The sequence below is a fragment of the Beta vulgaris genome, chromosome 1, assembly GCF_026745355.1.
Source record: "Beta vulgaris subsp. vulgaris cultivar EL10 chromosome 1, EL10.2, whole genome shotgun sequence".
In the NCBI taxonomy this organism is placed as follows: domain Eukaryota; kingdom Viridiplantae; phylum Streptophyta; class Magnoliopsida; order Caryophyllales; family Amaranthaceae; genus Beta; species Beta vulgaris.
The window spans coordinates 41,492,136-41,516,782 of NC_079202.1; the positions used below are offsets into that span (position 1 = coordinate 41,492,136).

The 24,647-nt window shown below is 35.4% G+C and overlaps 2 protein-coding genes across 5 annotated transcripts; both read left to right on the plus strand.

Moving 5' to 3' along the window:
- The first annotated feature begins 1,305 nt into the window (after positions 1 to 1,305).
- On the plus strand, positions 1,306 to 3,322 carry LOC104905911 (basic blue protein). Its single transcript, XM_010694569.4, has 2 exons — positions 1,306 to 1,477; positions 3,123 to 3,322. The coding sequence occupies exons 1-2, from the start codon at positions 1,306 to 1,308 to the stop codon at positions 3,320 to 3,322; spliced, it is 372 nt and encodes a 123-aa protein (XP_010692871.1).
- A 5,299-nt stretch (positions 3,323 to 8,621) lies between these two features.
- Positions 8,622 to 13,295, plus strand: LOC104905910 (betaine aldehyde dehydrogenase, chloroplastic). Of its 4 annotated transcripts, none has more exons than XM_057393488.1 (6): positions 8,622 to 10,572; positions 10,685 to 10,901; positions 11,634 to 11,785; positions 11,878 to 11,938; positions 12,045 to 12,151; positions 12,996 to 13,295. In XM_057393488.1, the coding sequence occupies exons 1-6, from the start codon at positions 10,544 to 10,546 to the stop codon at positions 13,003 to 13,005; spliced, it is 576 nt and encodes a 191-aa protein (XP_057249471.1). In that variant the 5' UTR covers positions 8,622 to 10,543; the 3' UTR covers positions 13,006 to 13,295. The 4 variants fall into 4 exon arrangements, with proteins under 4 accessions (XP_057249471.1, XP_057249469.1, XP_057249467.1 ...); XM_057393486.1 differs by lacking the exon at positions 12,996 to 13,295 and having other exon boundaries at positions 8,622 to 10,340; positions 10,448 to 10,572; positions 12,045 to 12,955; XM_057393484.1 differs by lacking the exon at positions 12,996 to 13,295 and having other exon boundaries at positions 12,045 to 12,955.
- Positions 13,296 to 24,647: the final 11,352 nt, after the last annotated feature.

Here is a 24,647-nt window from a genome sequence, read left to right on the forward strand (position 1 = left end):
CCTTACATGCCTTTTCCGACTCTGATTAGGCAGGTGATAAAGATGACTTCATTAGTACTGGTGCTTACATTGTATACCTTGGTCGCAATCCCATCTCTTGGAGCTCCAAGAAACAACGTTCCGTAGCTCGGTCCTCCACTGAAGCAGAGTACAGGTCTGTTGCACAAAACCGCGGCGGAACTCACATGGCTAAGCAATGTACTCACGGAATTGGGTCTCTCGCCTACCTCGACGCCAACCATATACTGTGATAATATTGGAGCCACCAACCTAGCTGCTAATCCCGTGTTTCACTCACGTATGAAGCACCTTGGTATTGATTTTTATTTCATTCGAGAAAAGGTACAAGAAGGATCACTTCGTGTCACTAGAGTTGTTAATGATGATCAGCTAGCTGATGCTCTTACGAAGCCCCTTGCGCGTCGTCGTCTCGCCATGCTGTTGTCCAAGATTGGACTTACCCCGAGGACGTCCATCTTGCGGGGGCATGATGAAGATATACGTTGATCATAAGTCAACTATATCTTTGGATATCCTTGGCAGCTCATATAGAGTGCATATAGAGTACTAGAATATTCTCAGTAATGCTTAGCAATATATTCTGTATAATATCTTTGATATCAATCCTATGTAATCACTTGTAATCTTTGTTTCTATACTTTGTAGAATATTCTTCTCTCATAGTTAGCTGTAGGCTTGTATAAATATGCTACGGCATTTGTATGGAATGGATGAAGCTTTACCAATCTCTTCAACCTGTTCACAAGGACCACGCATTTCAAATGCACCACCTCTGTTTTTTTTTAGTTGCAACGATTAGACATTTTCCCTCTCTATTTTATGTCAAATCGTTGCAACTAAAAAAAGAGGTCGTATATAAAAATTGGAATTGCTGTAAAATATCGGAAAGTTGATACTTTTTATGGAAGGGGTGTCATAGGCCTTTGTCAATTCTTCACAAGGAAAAAGCTGTTCACACTTGAGAGTGGAAGTCCGTCGTAACTTGTGGGCCGAGAATGGAGTTGTTGGAGGTTATTATGATTTAATTTCAAGGACCCATAAAAGTCAGTCCACAATTTACTATCCTAAATGCACCTCCCAAAATTTACCACAAAATCTTCTATGGTGGGACCCAAATTTTCCTCTTTCATTGAAAAATTAAGCACCAATCCACCAAAGAGTTGTATAAATAATAGGCTTCGGTACTCCCAAATTCTCACTCCAACATACTTGAACTCATATAAGTTCTTTTTTCTATAATTTAACCATATTTGGGAAATTCTAATACTTATTTAGTGGCAAAAAATGGCTCAGGGAAGAGGCAGTGCAATGGTCGTTGGAGTAGCAATACTCTGTCTCTTGGCTCTTACTCAGCCTACTTTTGCCGCTATTTACTCTGTTGGAGGTGCTGGTGGCTGGACTTATAATGTCCAAAATTGGCCTAGAGGCAAGTCCTTTAGGGCCGGTGATCTTCTCGGTATGATATATTTTTCATATCTTGTCATACTAGCTTTTTAAGTCGTGTAGTATACTGCCTAACTTTATGTGTTACAATTTATAACTTTATGTGATAATACCATACTCATATTATACTATAAGTGATCACTTATTGTATACCTATTATCATTATAACCACCAATGCAGTTTTTTTTGAACACATATATAACAAACTAATAGTCAAACATTTAACAACTAATTACCAAATAGTCCCAAAGTGTTTCAATTAAAAAGAAATAGGTAAACTATATACCTTCCAATTTGTGCTTTATAGAATTACTCATTAGTTTAATGCAAAAAGTTAGGTCCACTTACTTCCTTTAATATACATTCTGTGTTATAAAATAAGTGAAACACTTTTTTTTTCGTATAAAAGCTTTTAGAGAGAAGTATTCCATTTATTTTATAACCTAAGAAGTATTGAACAAGAGAGAGAATATTGTGCGTCTTATATGTTAAAAGATAGAGAGCATGGAATAGAGATATTGTGGGCTACTGATGAGTAATCTAAAGTATACATCTTTTGCTATGATAGGATTAAAGTAAATGATAGTTATTCATTGAACAAATGCAAATAATGAGTGGTGTCCCAAGTATTTGTAAATCGTTTTGAGTTATCTTTATGATTAGCAAGGATCCACCCTTTAACTAGAAAAGTTACCCTAATTTTGCCATAAATTAGGAGATTGATTGAGTGATCCTAAAAGTTGCCATTACTTACCAACCCTTTTATTATTGAATTTTCATTTGTTAGGAACACATTAAGGCTCCGTTTGGTAGGGCGTAAAATATTTTCAGTGTAAAATGATTTTCATGGAAAACAATTTACAATGGAAAACACAATTCCAAAATTAGTTTTCCGTTGTTTGGTTCGATGTAAAAAAAATGATGAAATGAAAGGAAAATGAAAGGGAAAGTAAGGAGGTAGTGAGAGGATTGTACAAGAGAGAGAAGGAAAATAGTTTTCCCTTCATTTTGAAAGGAAAATGGTTTTCCATCCTTGGGAGAGTAATTTTACCCCAAGGGAAAATGATTTTACACTTTTTTGCCAACCAAACAATGTAAAACTGAAAATAGAGGAAAACAGTTTTCCGGGAAAACGTTTTACGCCCTACCAAACGGAGCCTAAAACATTAGTTTTATATCACTTCTTCCCTCATTTATTACAAATATATCAATATTTTATTCTAATGTATCTAAAAGGGTTGGTAACCCTAAAAATTAGTCAAAAAATTCCCATAGCTAGTGCATCATTAACCCTTTGTCTCAAAGCGTCTTTAATTGGGTATGACCAATTTGTAAAAGACATCTAAAGACAATGTTAACAGGTTCTAGCTTTAGTCATATCATCAACATGGTTAATCTTTGTCTTTTACCATCCCCTTTCTCAAGTTTTACTGACTTTTGAAGAACATTTTCAAAAGGTTTAAAACATCCAATCACACATCCACTTATCTTAAAAGCTATTTGCTCTACCTTCTTTATGATTTGCTAACCATGTTGAATAATAGTTGATGCGTTATACATATATTTAATTTGGAATTATGTAGTAACAAATCAATACTGAGTGTAGCATAAATTACTAGTATATAATATGGTTTGTGCAATGTAAAATGAAAATGCAGCATTCAACTATGGGAGGACTCTCCACAATGTGGTCGCAGTGAGCAAGAGAGGATATGACAGCTGCAGTGCTCCAAGAGGGGCAAGAGTTTACCAAACTGGAAAGGACAGAGTGAGGTTGAGCAGAGGCCAAAACTATTTCATCTGCACTTTACCTGGACATTGCCAGGCTGGAATGAAGATTGCTATTAATGCTGCTTAAATTATTCAACTACTCCTACATTAATTGGCATGCATTAACTACTACGTACTGCTACCTGCTGATCAATGCTTCTAAGAGTTTATGTTTAATATATTACTACTGCTTAGGATGTGTGAATTATCCTTTGTGTTTAATTACCTTGTTCAAAACACCAAAGGAAATAATAGTAAGATAGGGAATTACTAAAGAAGTGGGAGAATGTAGAGGTAATTTTTTTTTCCTTTGAGGCCAAAGGATGAATGTCTCTTTTCCCAGAATGATGTTCGCTATATTATAAGAAAGTTTGTTAGAAAAAAAAAGTATACTACCTTTTTGAATTTTCCATACATATAATGTATAAATCCACGACCAGTACTATCTGAAGATGAGTCATCTCTTGATGAGGTCTCTCCAACTGACTTTTCATAGCCATGATGAATTGGTTCATCAATGTTACCATGCACCTTGTCTCTGGAGGGATACAAGAATTAGTCTCCATGTTATGGAAACTTGACTCGCCCTAGACAACTTCTTTGTTCTTTTAAAACGCGTTTCTGGCATTTTAATAAAGACAAAAATAATCGCCTTTTCACAATTAGTTTTTCAAAAGTATGAAAAAAAGTTTCAGAATTTGATTATGAATCTTCTTCTCCCACTGTGGTCGCCAACAAACATATTAGTGCAAAATCAGTTTGTTGACCTTGCAAACAAGTCAATGGACACCCAATAGTTTAGTATTGAATACTTTGGGAGATTAATCCCGGGGGATTACTCGTTTTAATTGGATAAAATTTTGCTCACATACTCTATTGCAGTTTATTTAATGATCAAACTACAACAAATTAATTTCAAGGAAAAAGCAATAAATAGAGCAAACAATAATTAATCTCTTAATTAAAGTATAAAATTCTCATACATGCCACAAGCCTCAAAATGAATTTTACATGCACACACAAAAGGATAAGTCAGGCTGGACAACTAAGAGGAGACACGAAGGCTATTACCTCCATGGTTCCTTGCTTCAATCGGAGTGTTTGAGACCTTGTCTAATGGCACCTAAACATGCTCAGATGCCAAAGCTAAATCTAGAGAACTAAAGTACAACCCCACAAGGGGGTTGGCTATGCTAGAGCTAACACAACAAGAATCCGCTCTTTTAGCGTCTGAATTTACCGTCCGATACAATTAGACGCAAATTAGCATCCGTTTTTGTAAAATTAGCATCCGTTTATCGTCAGACGCTAATTAGCGTCCGTTTTTGTAAAATTAGCATCCGTCTTTGGAGCGGACGCTAATTAGCGTCCGTTATTCAAGTTTACCGTCTAATATGACGGACGGTATTAAGTGGTCATTAAAAAAACACGACCCACCCACCTTATTTCCAACCCTATCTCTATCTCTATCTATCCGTCTTCGTCTTCTTTCTCGCTCTTCCTTTCTATTTTTTTCTCTCTCACCGTCGACGGTATTCAATGGCGATCTTCTTGCTGTCTTTGCTCAGTACGAAATTATTAGCTTTCATTTGTTGCAATGTTTTTAGTTAATTTATATATTTCGTCAAATTTTCAATTCGTTTAGTAATTTTTGTTTTTTGATTGAATTCTTTGAAGCTATGGCGAAACGGTGGATGTTAATCTTGTTAGAGATAAGGCCGCACTTTCTCTGATTTGAAGGAGGTTCGATCGATTTCTGAGCCAATCACCGTCGCAGGTATTCGTTTAGGGTTAGTGATTTTTTTGGGTTTTTTATGTGGGTTGTTTCAGATCTAGTTTTTTTTGGTAATTTCTCAATTCTCCTTCAAAACCCCATATATATCCTCTCTTTTTTTCGATTTTTATTTTCTAATCCTTTTTTCGTGTGTTTTTTTCGTTTCCTCGATTTTTATTTATCCTCTCTCTTTTTCGATTTTTGTTTCAGATCTGGTTTATTCTTGATTTTTTCGTTGGGTTTTTGTCCTAATTATTTCGAGGTTTTTCTTCTTCTCATCAGATTTGTGGTTTTTTGTGGATTATATATGATTTTGTGTTGAATTTTTACTGTGCTATGAGGTTTCGCCACATGACTTTGGTTATGAGTTTCTCTGTTCTTCCTACTGGTGGTTTCTTCATGAGATCAGTAGTTGGCTCTTCAGTGGCCAAAGCTAATGCTCCCAAGGCAGCCACATTTACAGTGAGCTGGAACTGAATGAACTTCTGGATGTTGTTATACACACATCGACCCCACCTTAAGACGGTGACAACAGAAGCAAAGTTGTCATCTAGGATGACTATATCAGAGCTCTCTTTTGCAACTTCTGTACCCATTGACAAGCCAATATCGGCTTCTTTCAGAGCAGGAGCGTCATTTGTACCATCACCTGTCACAGCCACTACATGGCCTTTCTTCTTCAGGCACTGGACCATGAGGAGCTTGTCAAGTGGAGATGATCTTGCCATTACTCGAATGTGATCGAGTTTTTCCATTCTTTGTTCTGGTAAATAATTTCTGAACACTATGCCTTCTATCACAGCTTCTTCGTGTAATTGATCATATGGTTGGAGAATCCCACATTCTATAGCAATGGCTTTTGCAGTAAAAATGTTCTGGTAAATAAGTCCTGCTGTTTGAGACCCCTGCTGCTTCTGGCAGGTACCTGTGCACTAATGGTATCATCCAGTTTGGCGATTTTGCGGCCAAAGTCTCTGAGCTCTGTCCTGAGTATCGAATTCACAGGTGTCATTACAGTTGTCATCTAATACATTCTAACCACCTGCTTGTTGACGAATTTTGTTGTTTTTGCTATTGCTCTTGTCACTCTGGAGACTGTTGTTATTATTACTATTTTACGTTGGAAACTAGCAATTTGTCTACCTTGGTAATTGTCATCTATTACAATCTAGTAATTGTCACCTGCTATTTGACAAATGGGTCAGAGTCTAATATTATTATTCTTGTTGCTATTACTATTTTATGTTGGAGAGTAGCAAAATCACAATTGCTTGACAACCTAAGCGCACTGTGAATAGATAAGACTGGTGTCACCTATAAGGTTGCTTTTTATATACTAAGGGATCAGTGGGTTTTGTGCATTTCCTGAAATTAGTTTATCTGATTGTTTACATCCTTTGGTGGATAATATGGCAGTGTTAGCATTAGGATTTACTGATTATTGCTTATTTCTGTGTTTCCACGGGCATACATGGCACTTAAAGCTTTTGGATACTAAAGAGTTCAGCTGCATCACTTCGGAGCTATTGTCTGCGATGTACATTATAAGAAGGTGGTAGTTGTATGGAGAACAATCACATTTAGAAAGTTTTATTAACATCATTAAGCATCATAATTAACATCACATTTAGTACAGGCACTCAGACAGTGGCCAGTCTTCTATCTATTCATTAAGCATCATATTCAATTACAAGTTTACAGCATTTAGTTCGCTTGTTGGCAGTACCAGTTAACCATTGGGGGGAAACATCTGAATTTTTATTGATTTATATCCTGGATGAAATAACCAAAAGAATGGCAAAATATTAGAACAAAAGGGACTAATTACAAAGTCAAGTTGATACCAATCCAACAGTTTCGGTATTATGAACTTGTCATTCTTCGACTCTAACTACAGCCTGCAGATACTCCCTCTTTGCTACCTCCAACTCGCTTTCAATTTGAGATGCCGTGTACACCCTATCCTTTTCCTTTTATTTTATTTTAGTCTGTCATGAGTGTTTTAATTGGTAGTGTTTTAATTGGTAGTTTCTAATTAGTACCAAATTTGAGCTTTTGTTCACAACCAAACATTGAGGTCTTGTTTCTTTGTCTTTGTGTAGGATCATTGTTGCTGACTGCTGTATTTTCAGTATGTGAGAGGTTTGGGGATATATTCATTTCTTGGTAAGTACAAATCTCTCATCACAGATAAGTACAAATCTCTCATCACAGATTTTATCATCTAATTCACCTGTTTTTTTTTTCTGGATGATCATGCTTAAGAACGGCAATTTTGACAAAATTACTCACTATGTCCTGAAAATGGCAAAAAAGTCGCTAAAATAGTTACAGACAGAAAATTTCCATGTTTTGGGAAAGGATGCATGAATCAACCTCTTATTTATCAAAATCAATCAAGAGTTTTTTTAAGCGAGCACCATATGCCATCATTAAGTGGAGGATTTTATGGCTCCTATGATCTCGATGCTGATTTTAGTAAAGATGTGAACATCAAATCTTATTTCTCTGTTTCCTGGGAAAAGAATTTGAGTAGTGGCAGTTGGATTATCTCAAACAAATTAACATCTTCTAAGTACCCTTGGCTTATGTTGTACTTAAGAGCAGACTCAGGTAGAGGATTTGAAGTATATATGACTTGTTCCTCTAGATGCTGTCACAAGATGGGGCTGGGTTGTTGGTTGTGTTAGGGTTTGGGTGGGCTGGGTGGTGGGTTAGGGTGGCTCGGGTGGGGGTTGGGGTAAAATAGGTTCCGGATTTATTTAGTTATTCATTTATTCTTGTTAATAATTGTTTTTTTTGGTTAATTTCATTAATTTCTTTGTTTTTGTTGATTTGCAGGGTTATGAGATTTGCGTTTGTGTTCCACATTTGAAGTTGGTTATGATCCAGATACCAGATTTGAAGTCCGTTTTGGTTCTAGATTTTTGTTGTGGAGTTTAAAGTGTACATGTGATTATATGAGATTTTTTTTAGATTTTGTTCTAAGTATACTAGAATTTAGTTCTAGAATTATTTTTTCACTTGTATCTACATTTATTATCAATAATAATTGAATTGATTAATTTGTTTGCCTTAATAAAAAAAGTTGGTATTTGCATCATTTCATATCTTATTACATTTAATATGAAATTAATTAAAAGCAAAAAGCTATTATATTTAATATTAGTTGCCCAAAAGCAAAAAAAAAAAAAAAAAAAATGCAAATGCGTACCGAAAAGTTACCGACTGTTTCCAAAATTAGCGTCTGAGGAAACAATCGCTAATTAGCGACTGCCTAGGCACCGGTCGCTAATTAGCGACTGCATAGGCGGTCGCTAATTAGCGTCTGTTAACGGACGGTCGCTAATTAGCGACCGCTAGACGGTCGCTAATTCTAGTGAGCGGTCACTAATTAGCGACTGTGCAGCTCACGGTCGCTAAATTGAAAATATCAGACGCTAATTTGTTAGCGTCCGCTAAACGGACGCTAATTGGAGAATTAGCGACCAAGGGTTTTGCATCAGCCATTTAGCGTCCGTTGGCGGACGCTAAAATATTTAGCGTCCGATACCGCGTTTTTAGCGTCTGATTTTTGCGGACGCTAAAGGCTGACATTCTTGTTGTGTAAGCTACGCTAGGGAATTAAGAAATGCAGTTTGATGAGTTGTTTGTTATTGTTTGCTTGACTATGATTTTTCTATTTATAGAGACTCATAATATGTAACTTCTGTGTATGCTAGGGAGGGAAAATATTTGAGTCATATTGATTCCAACCTTAACCGCTTTCTGGCACTGAATACCTGTTGTCCTTTAATGTACGTTCGTTTTCATGTTGAACCACCTCTTAATTAATTATCCTCTTTTGATTGTTATTCTTCTATTACATCTGACTTTCATATCACTAGTGGAAAAAAACTCATCTGATGCGCTCAAAGTCGGACTTACTGATGCGACTTTGGTCCACATCAGGTGGGCTCGCAGCAGTTCCCAAATATTAACTGTTGTGGTACTAAACCACAGCACCGCAACAGGTAATAAATTAACTATTGCTGGTTTTGACCCAAAATCGCAGCGGTAAATGATTAATTGCTGCAGTTTTGGGTCAAAACCGCAGTGGTTGACCACCCCAAATACCAATTTTTTTTTTGCATTTTTTCATTATTAATCAATACAAAATCAACAATATATATCAATAAACATTTTATTAAGCATATTATGCTCAATTGAAGCATAAACATAAATATTTAGATACATAAGAATAAGATCTACATTTAAGATATTGAAAATTATAATGAAATATTTAGATACTAAACTATTGTATAAAGTTCCTATAAAGAATAATATCAAATATCAGAGCATGAAGCCAATAACAAAATAGGGGCCAGAACATTATAATAACATGGTTTGATGTCAATTTATTCTTCTAAAGCCTTTTAATGCACCTATATAATTACTATTTTAACTCAGGGCTATAAACCACTAGATTAGATGGAGAGAAACTGCCCCTCTATTGTTGTCTAAATCGTGATATATCTGATATAGGTAGGTTGCAATGTACTAAGCCTCTCTGCTTCGTTATCTCGCCCTCTTTCGTCTCAAAATACTCTTCATCAGTCTCCTGTAGCAAATAAAAAACTCAATCATGTATGTGATGATGTACGAAAATTATCAAACACGAGCTCGGAATACCCGAACAAAAATTACTGTAAGAAAAATAGAAATGTGATTGAACAATTACATTGTTGAAGTAGGTGAGAGGGTTAGGCCATAGGTCCTCCTTGATGATTTCAGAGACCTGCAAATTTATCATCTATCTTAAGATAAATTGCCAAATTCTAAGGAGAGTAGGAACTATTGATATATTCCTTTAACTCTCAGCAACTTGCCTAAAAGAGTCACCAAAATAACCCCACCAACCTCATTAGGGATGTCATCATCACTTTGCTGAGTTTCACTGAACCAGGTCACGAAGCTGCAAGGATATAGAAAAGGCAAAGAAAACTTTGATGCACTTGCTTCATAAGCAAAACCACACTTCACAAGAAGCAAAAGATTCTAAGTGTTGGGGCAAAAATGAAAATACTTGGTTCATGGCTAACATAGAAAACATGTACTATTTAAAAACTAGTGATTAGTCTCGAAAAAACATTAAGCTTATCTGTAAAGTAACCAAAGGAACTCCTAAATAAGTTGTAGAAGCAGAAAATGTGACATATGGATTGAAATATAATCTAGTTCAGATAGGGGTATAGAAAAACCCAATTGCCTCACAAAGCCTAAGGCTCAAATCATCAAAAGATCAACTGATGTTAGTGAGCTGCAGGCCCCAACAAACATCAGCTCCTACACGGTAAGTAATTCTTGTTCACATTACGTCTATGAACAACTCTCGCAACATGTAAACATTTTCTTTTCCTGCTTCTATTTGCCATTCTCTATGTTGTTTTGTCTCTTAAGACTTCTATTCGTTTCTGCGGGACGTACAAATTGGCCCTTTCAATTCAATTGGTGGTGATCGCGCTAAACTTAAGGTCATACAACGGTTAAACCTGCATGGAATTGTGGCTATTGAATCAGCAACGGTGAGTCTGCTTATGATAAACTGGCGGTGAAGATGTTTTATACTTTGTTATGCCCATATCACTTACGGAACTTTCCATGTATGAATTTATTCATGAGTTTGTATTATCTTAGGGTTCAGTGTATTTCTTGGGACCGGACTTCTGTCAGTGCCTTCTACAATACAAGAAGGCAGTTGGGCAAGTGTAGGATTATTACTTCTGTATGCAGCAATATGTGCTATTTTACAGGCTATCTTCTAAGGAAATGTATGGAGATCAACAAAGATATCATCACTTTTCCTGACCTAGGAGAGGCTGCATTTGGAAACCTTGGCCGTGTTTTTGTATCTGTGAGTTTCACAATTATGAATCTATAACTTTCTACTTTCTAATCAATATAAGATGTTTTTGTGACAGACCTGGTTTTTTGTATTTATTTTGTGTGCATATTATCTTCTATATTGAGTTATATGTAAGTATGTATAATACATGCTTTTATCAAACAAAACAACATCTAGCTAAATTTTCAGGAATAATCTGCTTTATTGATCATCTTTTTGGATGCAGTTTAGTTGTGTGGAATTCATAATGATGGAAGCAGATAATCTTGCTAAATTATTTCCAAATGCTAGTTTACAATGGGGGAACATTTACCTCAGCCCGGTTCACTTCCTTGGAATACTTTCTGCTCTCATTGTTCTACCAACATGCTATCTTAGGGATCTTAGGTAATTCTAGTGCATCTTTTTGTGACTATACCAATAGGCAGGAGCATAGAGTTATTTGGTGAACCACATCAAAGTGAATAAGTATATGTGGGGTCGATAAACATTTTGATTAAGTCGATATGCTTATTTAAAGTTTGGGAAAGAGCAGATTGAAATAGCATAGTTTTAATGGTGAAATTATCTTTTATGCTATAAAATTGCTAATTGTAAACCGCCTATTAGAGAAACTGCCAATGCTATCTTTTCTTAAACTTGCTACTTACTAACTGATAATGGCTACTGTGTTTTGCTATGAGCTAACTGTGAATTACTAAAGCCAAACAAGGCCTGAATTTTTTAACGTCTCTGTTGCAGCATTTGAAGAAAGAGTATTTCATCGAACCAACTATTATAAGTGATATCTCCACATCCATGCAAATATGGAGGGAAGAAGTTTTTGGCCCTGTCTTATGTGTTAAAACATTTAGTTCTGAAGATGAAGCTCTTGAATTGGCAAATGATACAGAGTAAGTTTTACTAACATCGTTTCTGCCTCCTTGAACTCACTTTTCGTATGCTTAAAAAACTTCTTATGTTCATCATGGTCTGTGATTCCTAGGTATGGTTTAGCTTGTGCTGTGTTTTCAAAAGACCTTGAAAGGTGTGAAAGGGTATCGAAGGTGAGAATTATTTCGCCAATCAACAAAACTGTCCACACTCCACATAATTAATTAAATGCTTTTTTCTTTGTCAAACTCAGCTAGTTTTTATCTCTATTTCTCGCAGCTTTTGGAATCTGGAGCCGTGTGGGTTAATTGCTCACAACCATGCTTTGTTCATGCTCCATGGGGAGGCATCAAGAGTAGTGGTTTTGGACGTGAGCTTATGGAATGGTCAGTCCATTCTAACTATTCTCATCCCTATACACAATTACAAGTTGCAACTACATTAAATTTATTTCTCATCACTACGCTCCTTCATTTGAGAGATTGTATCAAGAACCTAGCAGGAGACAATAGTGTTTGAAAGACTATGTAGTCCTTCCAAATTAATATACATTTTTCAGGATATCCTGAAAACGTTGTCACGTTTCATCATATAGTAATGGCTTAAGATCAAATGACCCAATATGCCACTAAAAGTAAGTGATGGGGAAATGATAGAAAGATCTAACAACTACAGAGTATCCTTGTAAAAGCAGGCATGTTCTTGGTTAAGAGAGCTGGGACCAAACACTTAATAGGGTATATGCTTGGATTGAGGGTAATTTATTAAGGGAGTAATGGAGACAAAATGAGTTATGACGCTGATCGATGCATTTCCCCAACATTATAGTGGGAAGGATCTGTGATTTAAACACTTCCTTAAGGTTTAATATTAACCTTGAGGATCTATGACGCTATGTCTAGGTTTGAAGATAATCATTCTGAGAAGTACGCATGTTAGAAAGAGGAACCCTGCAATTTTTAAACCCTTGAAAAGGCTGCAGGGAGAACTAATTATGTACTACCTATCTAGTAGACATTGTTGCCATTAGTTTGATAGTTTCTTTCAAATAACGACAATTGATGTAGCTGTAGTCCTAAATTGAGCAGAAAGCATAGCAAATTATTTTGCATAGTGTGCGTGAGAAAGTAAATTATTGTCGTTAGTTAACTGAAACAATAATAATATATTTGTTCATTGTTCCCGCAACCATGCTCGATCCTGAATGCGTATTGTGTATACTTTCTACAGGGGTATCTAGAATTACCTGAACATCAAGCAGGTTACGTCGGATATTTCTAATGAACCATGGGGATGCTACAAAGTCTCCTTAAAGCTACTCTCCTATAAGAAACTTTGCACAAATGCTGCCGTTGTAAAGTGAACAATATATAACTTAAGGATCCAGTTTAGTTCTTGAATATATGTGATTGAATAAAGGTGGTTTGATGTTGGAGTAGGATTAGCAAAATAATTCAGACAATTGAGTTTGACCATGAAATCCTTGTTTTTTTTCTAGATTCATGGCATATTACACTTGTTTGCTACTTTTATTTGCAGATTACCATCTCCTCTAGGCACGTTTCTGAAATTGTGCCATTTCTACCGATTATTCTAACTAGTAGTGTTGTTGTATGCTTGTTGTTGTACAACAGCAACAACAATTTTTTTTTTATAAAAAAATATACATCAAGTGCTCCGGTTGTTAGAAAAAATCGGAGAACTTAATTCACAAGTGCTCCGGTTTTCTCTTAACAACCGGAGCACTTGATGTATTTTGAATTTATAAAATTCACAAGTGCTCCGGTTTTTAAGACAACCGGAGCACTTGATAAATACTCAAGTGCTCGTATGACGTCTGCTACGGGTCAAATACGGAGCACTTGTACGGTTTTTAACCGCAGCACTTGATGTTTTTTCCACTAGTGTGATATAGCCAATCCAATAACCTTGTTGATGCCATTGAAAGACACTAATCAAGGAAATAGTTTTCCTCCTTAAGTAACAAGAATACTCACCCATATATTAGGCTTCGCAAGGTTAGAGGTGAAGGATGGGAAGGAAGATTAGATCACTATGTTTACCCAAGGTGCACAATATCAACAACTAGATGGATTAGCAGAATGCCAATAGCCAAAGTACCAATAATGAAATATCAACCCATACACATCTGACAGTCCTTAAAGAGTAAGAATAGATGTCTAAACATGCTATAAGCTTTATTATACATGTGCTATGTATGAAAAGGTAACACAATTCCAATAGAAGGTTCATGTATAGAGCTTTAGTAGAATAACAGCAGGAATCACAATACAGAAATCATAAGCAAACCACGTGATGATAATTCAGATTTGAGGGGAAATGATGATAAATGGAGCTTCGCATACTCACCTAAAGTTCTCCTATCTTTTATACCCCCACCTTTTTCCTATCTCTCACTCTCTCTTTATCTCCTTCCTCTCCCACATCTGGAACACTCACCCATATACTACGACAAATAGATAAGACTGAAGAGCTTAATCCAGCAAACAATGTCCACCACTCAAAATGAAAAGTTGAATTCCATAAACCATGTCTACCACTCAAAATTTCTCAAGCAGTAATTAAAATGCAAAACAAGCTAAGTTTTGGGATCATTACACTTCACAAGTATTCTAATTTAAGGAAAAAACATAAGATACATACAACTAATGTCTTGTTGGAGATTAACCCCATAGATCATTAGGTGAAAATCTACCTCTCCTCAATATGAGCTCTCTTGTTCCCTTTCTTCTCATTATCTACAGCATACGGGATTCCCTACAGATATTCGAATGCCAAAGTCAAACATTCCATCAGAGCACATCAAGCAATGAAGCAACCTCAAAAGAGAGAGAACGACTACTTACCATGCCTTCCTTCCACTTAATAGAAGTTGCAGTCACTTTGGTAGTCCCTTCATCAAGAAATGTGGATGTCTTGGTAAGTTGTATATCTTGTTGAACCCTAGTTTTGATGATGACAAAGGAACAAAGATGCAAACTAAGTAGTGGACGAACAAGTTATTTAAGTGCATGAATTTCAAGGTATCATTGAAAGGTACAAAGAGAATACTAAGTCAAGGAAGAAATCAAGTTTGGATTTTGAAGACTAAGTGAAGATGTTTCCCTATTTGATACTGGAGCAGCATTGGAGCAAGAAGAATAAAGCGAGGAGTTTTATTTCTAGTTCCATTGTAAAGGGACGAGTAAAGATGGTAAGGAACTTTGACATCTTTTATTTGAGAATGATAGTTTGTTCCTTTGTAAGGAACATACGAATTGGCACTAAACTAATGAGTTAAAGGAACTAACAAATAAAAGGAACTAGACTTAGGCTTGAAGCATTACAACGGTACATTGATGGCAGTTGAGAAGATAATACCTAGAATATAGGTAACCGTTTTTATCTAAGGAAAAATATGATTTTATGGAAAATCTTTTTAAGGAAAAGATTTTATTTTTCATAAAGATACTAAAAGTATTATTCGGTGTTTACGGAATTTATTTAAAGATAATATTTTTATCAAAAGAATTTAATTTCAGATTTAATATTTAATATGTTTTAAGTTAAATCTGATTTTCGAGTAATGCTCAAAGTAGTTACTATAATTTAGGAGCCGTAACTAAAAACACGCCCACGTCTAAACAGTGATCATGGGATCATGGGATATTTTGAGGAACGTGTTCCTTGGGGTAAGGAACATCATGGGATAATGGTTTTTCACAAGTGCATGTTTTAATTCCCACGTTCTAAATTACTGTCACTATAAATAATAATGTCTAAGTAAGTTCAAAATTGTGTCTGACTAAGTGTTTTAGTGAGTTTAAATAATTAAAGTGTCAGTGCCTTCATTCTCTCATAATAGCCATTTGTTCTTCGCTTTCTTACTCTAATTCCACTAAACTTATTTCGATCAATTGTATTTTGGTTTTTGGGGTAAGGGGACTTTGAGTGAAGTTTTGTAAGAGAGAAGCTTTGAGTAAAGCTAGAAAGAGTGAGAAAACTTCGACTGAAGTTGAGAGGAACTGCTGTTAAGGGAACAGTGGCTCAGGAACTTGAGTTTAGGAACTCAAGGTGTGGCTCGTAAGTAGAATTAGGTTGTAACAGAGTTGTTTGGCCTAATTAGTGAAAGAATTAAGTTTAAATTTTTGCAAAAAGTTACGTTTATTTCTACACATACAATTTACCCCCCCCCCCTTGTAGTGTTCCTAGGAAATAACAATTGGTATCAGAGCTAGAACTCACGAAGATAGGAAACCCTATTGAGAAAAAATCCAAGGAACAATGAATACCACCGAGAAACTTGAGAAGGTTATTCCACCAAAGGCCTCCATGTTAATGGGAAGTACTACAACTACTGGAAGAACCGCATGGAGATATTCATCAAGGCTGAAAACTATCAGGTATGGAGAGTCATAGAAGTTGGTGATTTCGAAGTCACAACTACAAATGACAAAAATGAGGTAACTCTAAACCCCTCTCTGATTATGACAAATCTGATTTTGAAAAAATGGAAGTAAATGCATGGCTGTTAAATTGTTGCATTGTGGACTTGGACCCCATGAACATAATAGGATCATGGGATGCAAATCCGCAAAGCAAATATGGGATTTACTAGAAGTAACCCACGAAGGAACTAATGAAGTTAAAAGATCGAAAATTGATTTACTTATGAATCAATATGAACTGTTCTGCATGAAACTAAGAAAGCATCCGAGACATGTTTACTCGTTTTACTAACATTATTAATGAGTTGGCTTCTCTTGGAAAGTTTATTTCATCTGAGGAACAGGTTCGAAAGGTTCTTAGGAGTCTTCCTAAGGATGGAGCTAAGCATTTCAAGAAACAAAAGACTTCACTAAGTTCAACTTAGAACAGCTGGCGGGTCACTTATGACTCATGAGCTTCACCTTGATACTGAATATGGTGAAAGCTCCAAATCAAAATCAATTGCTCTCAAAGCAGATGATGAAGATGATTCGGACTCAGAAGGAAGAAGCAGCCCTCATGGTTCGAAAATTTCGAAAGATGTACAGGAACATGAAGAATGGAAACTTCAAAGGTAAAACTAAGAAATTTTCTAACAAAGCTGCTTGTCATAAATGTGGAGTACAGATCACTTCATCAAGGAATGTCCTTTTGGGAAAATGACAAAACCAAAGAAAGGAACAAGGAACGCTTTGCTGAAAGGAACAAAGAATCAAAAGCACCTTTCTCTAAGGCAAAGTGCGCAAAGCTATGATAGCTGCTTGGGGAGATTCAGAGACGGAAGAGAGAAGAGACAACCAACTGAAGAAACAGCAAACTTTGCCTCATGGCAAACATGACGAAAAAGAAGATGAAGAAAAATGTTGAGGTAAGTCAACATGGACTTGAGTCAGACTAGATTAAAACTAGGCCTGAAATATATGATCTTCTTTATGATGCAATTCTTGAATGTAGAGATGAACGTGAAAAACGTGAACAAACGAACAAGCCTTAAAGGTCTGCAAGAACACATAGAATGGCTTAAGAAAATGAGAACAATATGTTGAAACGATTCTTTGATTTATTTGATAAAAATTAAAAATCAAAGAATATTATGAAAGTTTGAAAAATGAAAATTATCTAATTAATTTAGAATTTCACACTTGAAGGATTTGTCCCTGTTCTGAGTTCCTTTGATATAAGATCAACCCCTTTGAAAGGATACAGATCTGAGATTGAAAATTGAATAAAGAGAAAAATTTTTAAAGGAACAGATCTGTAATCTTAAAAAGGAACTGGTTGTCGCAAGGAACAGAGGCAAAACATGGTTTCCTAAGTGGATTGAAAAACCACAGACCAAGAGGAAAGAAGGTCTTGGTTTTGAAAATTACAAGAAAAGGAACAAGACAAAGAAATATGTTGATCTACCTAGTGATAATATGTATGTATTGTGGAAGGTAGGTCATTACATAAATCAATGTCAACTAAAACTGAGATGATTGGAAAAATGTGACAATAAGTAAGAAAAAATGGGTTGTCAAAACAAATCCTAGTCAAGAACAGGAACCCACGAAAGAAGGGGTTCCTACAACTAACAATTAGTTGATTTTTGCAGGTTAGAGTGAGGGGGGAACAATACATGGTATCTTGATAGTGGTTGTTCCAAGCACATGACAAGAGACAAAACTAAGTTTCTCTCACTCTCAACCTACGAAGGTGGAAGTGTACATTTGGTGACAATAAGAAAGGTAACATAGTTGCCATGGACAAGGTTGGTAAGTCACCATCACTCCATTGAGAATGTATTTTTAGTTGAAGGTCTAAACACAATCTATTGAGTATTTCCAATTTTGTAAAAGGGAAATGTAGTGAAATTTAATAAGAAAAATGCTTGATCATTAACATTAAAACTAAGAAGGTTATCTTGGAAGGAACAAGGAAAGGAACACATATATTTGGATCTTGATCTTGTTCCTAAAATCAACTTAACTGTCTTAGTGTAATTGAAGATGATTCACTCCTTTGGCATAAGCTTAGGACATGCTAGCTTTCTCATTACTTGACAAACTTAGATCAAAAGATCTGTTTTGGATTACCATCTATAAAATTTAATATTGATCAAGTTGTGATGCATGTGCCGAGGAAAGCAAGTTAGAACCTCTTTCAAATCTAAAACTTAGTAAGCACCACTAAACCATTAGAAGCTAATTCATATGGATTATGTGGACCATGAGAATTCAAAGTATAAGTGGAAAGAGGTATATATTATTATTGTCGATGATTACTCTAGGTATACAGGGTTATTTTTCTCTCTAGTAAAGATGAGACTTATGATGAGTTCCTTGTCTTTGCTAAAAGAGTTCAACATTGAGTGGTCATAAAATAATGCATATTATATCGATCATGGAAAGAATTTGAAAATTATAAATTTGATGACTTAAGCAGAGATAATGGCCTGATCATAATTTTTCTGCCCCTAGACACCACAACAAAATGGTGTTGTAGAAAGGAAAAATAGAACTTTGGAGAAATGTCTAGAACATGTTAATTGCTAGTGAACTTCCAAGGAACTTTTGGGTGAAGCTGTTAACACTGCTTGTCACATAATTAATCGTGCCATGATGAGACCTATCATAAACAAAACTGCTTATGAACTTTACTTTGGAAAGAAACCCAATATCACTTATTTTAGAACATTCGGCTGCAAATGTTTTGTTATAATAATGGAAAGATAATCTTGGAAAATTTGATGCAAGGAGTGATGAAGCAATATTCTTCGGATACTCATCACATAGTAAAGCTTATAGAGTTTACAATAAAAGAACTATGTGTGTCGAAGAGAGTATTCACATAATCTTAAATGAATCTGACAATTCAATCCAAGCATACAGGTTGATAACTATGAAATTGGGTTGGTACAACCAAGTGAGAAAAATGCAGATTCAAATGAAGAAGAAGAAGTAAATGAAAATGAAAATAAGTGAACCCTAGTTTTGATGATGACAAAGGAACAAAGATGCAAACTAAGTAGTGGACTAACGAGTTATATAAGTGCATGAATTTCAAGGTATCATTGAAAGGAACAAAAAGAATACTAAGTCCAGGAAGAAATCAAGTTTGGATTTTGAAGACTAAGTGAAGATGTTTCCCTATTTGATACTGGAGCAGCATTGGAGCTAGAAGAATAAAGCGAGGAGTTTGACATCTAGTTTCATTGTAAATGAACGAGTAAAGATGGTAAGGAACTGTGGCATCTTTTATTTGAGAATGATAGTTTGTTCCTTTGTAAGGAACAGACGAATTGGCACTAAACTAATGAGTTAAAGGAACTAACAAATAAAAGGAACTAGACTTAGGCTTGAAGCATTACAACGGTACATTGATGGCAATTGAGAAGATAATGCCTAGAATATAGGTAATCGTTTTTATCTAAGGAAAAATCTGATTTTATGGAAAATCTTGTTAAGGATTATTAAGCTCCTTCAAGATCTTTTATTTTATAAGGAGAGAGAGTGAGAGGAGACGCCCCTTCTTTGCATCTGAGACGCCCCTTCTCTCACTTCCACCTCAGGCTGAGACTGGAGTTGGGATTGTCCCCCACTTTGAAGAGTGGCCAACATGGCCCTTAGATTCCGTTCAATGTTCTGGTTCAGCTGGTCCACTATCCTTTGGAGTTCGGCAGGTAGAGGAGAGGGTCCAGCTGGCTGAGGCTGAGCCCCATGCTCAGGCAGGGGTGTAGGGCTCTCATCCTCGTGGGGGTCGAGTGTCTCAACGGTATGTGTGTGATGGCAAGGCGGATTAGGTTCCGACTGAGGAGCTTTGCGGTTTTGGCGGACCGGTGCCATTTCAGCTCTCTGTCAAGAAACTTTAAATAATGATGAAAGGGAAGTCAACTAGATGCCGAGACGGTACGAGAGCTCCGATGGGTCTTAATGCCGGTGAACCTGCAAAGCACACTGAAAAACTACCCCGGGGGTTTTTTCGGGAACGCCCCTCGACGCTCAAGTCAGTAATTAAGGTAGAGAGAGAAAGTAGTAATTGTAGAGAGAGATGCTCGAGCTTGTTAGGTGAGAAATTGAATACCTTTTAACTGATGGGACAAACATTATTTATAGTGGTTGTGAATTCCAATAAAGTAGGGTATTTTAGGTCAACTCCAGCTGGTGGAGAGTTGATGGCCCTAAGAGTAGGGGTATTTTAGTAATTTTGCTATAAATGGGCTGGTCCATGAAATGGGCCCAAACAGGGACGTATGGTTTGGGGTCTACATACATTATTCGATCATATCATTTGTTCCAAATAATCATGTAATCAGAATTCTTAAGCATAAAACTAAGTAAAAGTACATAAAATAAAAAGGGAACATAATCTATTTCTAACAAAGTTTTTGCCATTCAATGAACCCAAACATTCAATTACAATTTAAACTTTCTAGAAAGTATATACATTCACAATTCTTCCACGACAATTAAAGTAGTTCAACAAGTAGCAAAATGTATGTCTTATTAGCATTCACATGTAAGTTTGCAACTTTTTTTTTTTTTACTTACACACAGGTTGCATGCATAGAATGCGACTTTAGTACTGTTCAATCCCCAATAAAAGGCAATTCCAACTTATTACACCCCAAATCTTATGGCATGACTTCATAAAAAGCCGCTTCAGTGATTAAAAACGTAAACTTATTCTTCATCAAATTCATCAAAGAGGACTTCGGAACTCTCTAATCATCTAAATTCAGCTAAAGATACGGCTAATCAAACAATCCAAAAAACTACGGTCTACAGCTAACCATCCTCATAATCCCACAATGGAAGTATTAAATTATCAATGAACAATAATAGCAACCAAACAACAACAATAACAATAGCAGTAACTAATACTGTAAATATCTAACATCAAATAATAAACAACAGATTAAGACACAATACCTTGATCGATAATAAGGTATCAGCCGCAACTTCTGCCTCGGACAGTGGCTTGCGCTTCTTGGACGGTGGTGCCTTGGACACAGGAACTTCGACTGTGGGGGCTTCCCGCTGCAACTGCTCTGGTTCAAGAACCTTCACATATAGTAGATATTGCGGTGCAAAGAGGCCAGTGAACCGGACCCGCGAGTTCCGAGCAAGACCTCTTATGGTCACGAAATCTTTCCAACCACCGGTGAAATATCAACTCAGCCTTCTGCCTTCTTCGTTCCGCTCCTTTACGCCTGATGAAGTAGGTAAATGTGTAGTGATCGTCAAGATGATCTTCATCGACGGCAGGGATTTCGATCCTCTCTCGCACGACATCAGTTCTTGCTACAAATTAATTAAAAAATGTGTTATAGATAGGGCCTTAGATTGGGCCATAGAAGTAGACAGATTAGATTGGGCCATAGAAGTAGACAGATTAGGCCATGAAAATATGTTTTTATTTTTATGTCATGTTGTAGACCCTTAAAGATTGTTAATGCATATAAATTTCAATCTCTCTTTAGTATTTAGTCTTATACTCCCACTTGTATTTTCGTTTAATATAAAATTTTGATATTTGTATATTGTAGAACTGCGTAATTAATCGGAGTAATAAAATGATAAATTTAATTTTACCCCTATTGTTTTTTGTTCTGAATAAGTTTAGATTAGTTGATAATATTTTATTAAAAATAGTGCAAAGCAAATTAATTCAAAAGAACAGACCCTTAATCAATAATTTTTTTTATAAAATTTTGGTATTATCTAATATAAATTTTAATTCTTTTTTATCACTTTATTTCGGTCCAGGTTAAATTTTTCCGCCTTTGGTCCTTCTATAATGGATGGTTGTAACTTAATTTGTAATTTCTTTATTGATCATTTAATTGTGCATCTTTTCAATTTCTTTTTTTGGGTTTTCTGATTGACATATTAAATGATCAAGTACTTACATCCTTATTTTAACGTCTCTTTAAAAAATTTCGGACCAAAAAATTGTTTATTTTTTGGTCTAGACCGAAAAATGAAATATTTAAAAAACTTGGACTTAATCAGGGCCCTAATATATAGGCTCGCCCTTGGGCCTCCAAAATCTCAGAAACTGAGCTGATCTTCTGTGCTTCGTACGAGCATTGCGGGTCACATAAAAGCCTCGTGGTCTTCTGGACTCACAGAATATTCGCCTCTAAGGCATGTCCTATCCATCGTATTTTCCATGAAATTAACCGCCATGATTATCCAAGAGGGAGCTTCTAACTCAAAAAGAGGGCTAATTGAAGAATAGAGAGTAAATGGAGCAGGAGGAATCAGCAATTGATAACGAAGAGAGTTAGAGCAAGAAGAAATCAGCAACGATGGAGGAAGGTGAAGTCAGAAACTAAGAAAGATTAAAGAGATTTTTGTTAGGCCTTTGACTGAAGATTATAAAAAAAGGAAGAAATTACGAAGAGTATAACAGTCATATCATATATTAGAGTAGGGTTAGGGGTAGGAGGTGCGTGTCACTGTCTATTTTTCTTTTTTCATTTTTCTTTTTGATGGATGAGCCTCTATTCAAAATTAAAAATTCGAAATGTACAACATATTTCCTAAATACTTCCATTTTTAAAAAAAAAACGTCCTTGAGATGGTCTGGTTAACTTAAGGAGTATGTTTAAGGTCATCTTTTGTTTATTTCAGTTCAGTTCAGTTGCAGTTTTTATTATCTCATAAATAATTATTACTCGCTCATAACTAATTATTACTCGCTCATTAATAACTAGCGTAGAAACTCGTGCAATGCACATGTTATTAATGAAATACTTTTTTATTACGTTGGATAAATTCTTCAAGTTAATTTTTAAATTAATTGTTTTTAGCAATTTCATTAATTTAGAATTTGGATCATCTTTTTAAAGATTATTATCTAATTTTATAATATCAGGATTAGAATAAAAAAAATCGTATAAAAAATATTAGGATTTTCAAAAATATTTTTCACACGTTTTGATATAAGAAAGCAATATGGTAAAACTGAGTCCTAAACTATTATGCAGTGGTGGTGTCTCTTTACATTTTTTTTTTTATATATAATAGGGCATGACGTAGACTTTTTTTTTAAAAGAAAATATTACTAATCCTTATTATCTTAAAAGATATATATTTTTCCTAAACCGATTTTTTTACATAATCAAATATTTTTTACCGATCCTAGTTTGTTTTTTTAAAAAAGACCTATTTTATTAATGTAATACCTTTTTTAAAAATTTGTCTTCAAAACTAATATTTTTTAAAATAGTTCTCTCCCTTTATTTAACATAATTTGTTCAAGAAAAAAGTTATCCTAACCTATTATGGAGTATCTTAAATAATAATAGTAAGTTTTTTTTTCAATAAATATGTTTTTTGCGAATCTTAATTTTCTTTAAAGTTCTCTTTTTTAGAATATTTTACCTTAATTTTTACAAAAATTTATCCTATCTTATTATCTTAAAAAAAAAAATTGCTTATCTGATTTATTACGTAATCACTTTTTTTCCTTATCTTAAATTTTTTTTTTAGGTTCTCTTTAATAGATGACTACAAGGGGAAGTATAGGTACTTTCTCACTTTGGTAGATGACTACTCAAGACTGACATGGGTACATCTATTGAAGCTGAAGTCTGATGCCTTTGCTGCTTTAGAAAACTTCGTGAATATGGCAAAGACTCAGTTTGGGAAGAATATAAAAGTCATAAGGTCATACAATCCATTAGAATTTGATGATAGGAAATGTAGGCCATACTTTGAAAAACATGTCGTAATTCCCCAAACATCATGCCCTGACCGGCCACAACAGAAAGGCATAGTGGAAAGGAGGCACAGAAATGTTCTTGAGATGGCAAGGGCCATAAGATTTTAGAGTGGTCTTCCACTTCATTTTTGGGGTGATTGTGTGATGACAACAACCTATATTACTAATAGGTTGCCTAGTTCAGTTCATCAAGGAAAAAGTCCTTATGAAGTGTTATGAAAAGAAACCAAACTACAATATGATGAAATGCTTTGGCTGCTTAGCAATGGCATTCAACCCTGATAGAAGAAGGGATAAGTTTGGTGCTAGGGGTATTATTCCCTGTGTCTTTATTGGATACTCAAATACACATAAGGGCTACAAGCTACACAATCTTGTTAGTGGAGGAGTATCATTTGTGACAAGAGATGTAAAATTTCATGAAAACATCTATCCTTATCACATCTTTCATTCTATATCTCACAAAAGAATAGATGTATGCGAGCCTCCTAAATAAAACATTGTATGGAGTGAAGAGTGTGATGAGAAAACACAGCAAGAGAGTATTTAGGAAGAAGGTGGTGATACAGAACTTGGTGGTACAGTGGATATGCCTACTGATACCGCAGTGTCTCCAAGGAGACCTAGAAGAGAACACAAAGCTCCGGCTTGACATAGTGATTATGAAGTAAGAGCAAACCTTGT

Excerpts from the sequence above, each read along its gene's own strand:
- LOC104905911 (XM_010694569.4), top strand. The coding sequence starts at position 1,306 with ATGGCTCAGGGAAGAGGCAGTGCAATGGTCGTTGGAGTAGCAATACTC. Across the intron at positions 1,478-3,122 it reads TAGGGCCGGTGATCTTCTCG|CATTCAACTATGGGAGGACT; the intron begins GTATGATATATT and ends ATGAAAATGCAG.
- LOC104905910 (XM_057393484.1), top strand. The coding sequence starts at position 10,544 with ATGGAATTGTGGCTATTGAATCAGCAACG. Across the intron at positions 10,573-10,684 it reads TGGCTATTGAATCAGCAACG|GGTTCAGTGTATTTCTTGGG; the intron begins GTGAGTCTGCTT and ends GTATTATCTTAG. Across the intron at positions 11,786-11,877 it reads GAATTGGCAAATGATACAGA|GTATGGTTTAGCTTGTGCTG; the intron begins GTAAGTTTTACT and ends TGTGATTCCTAG.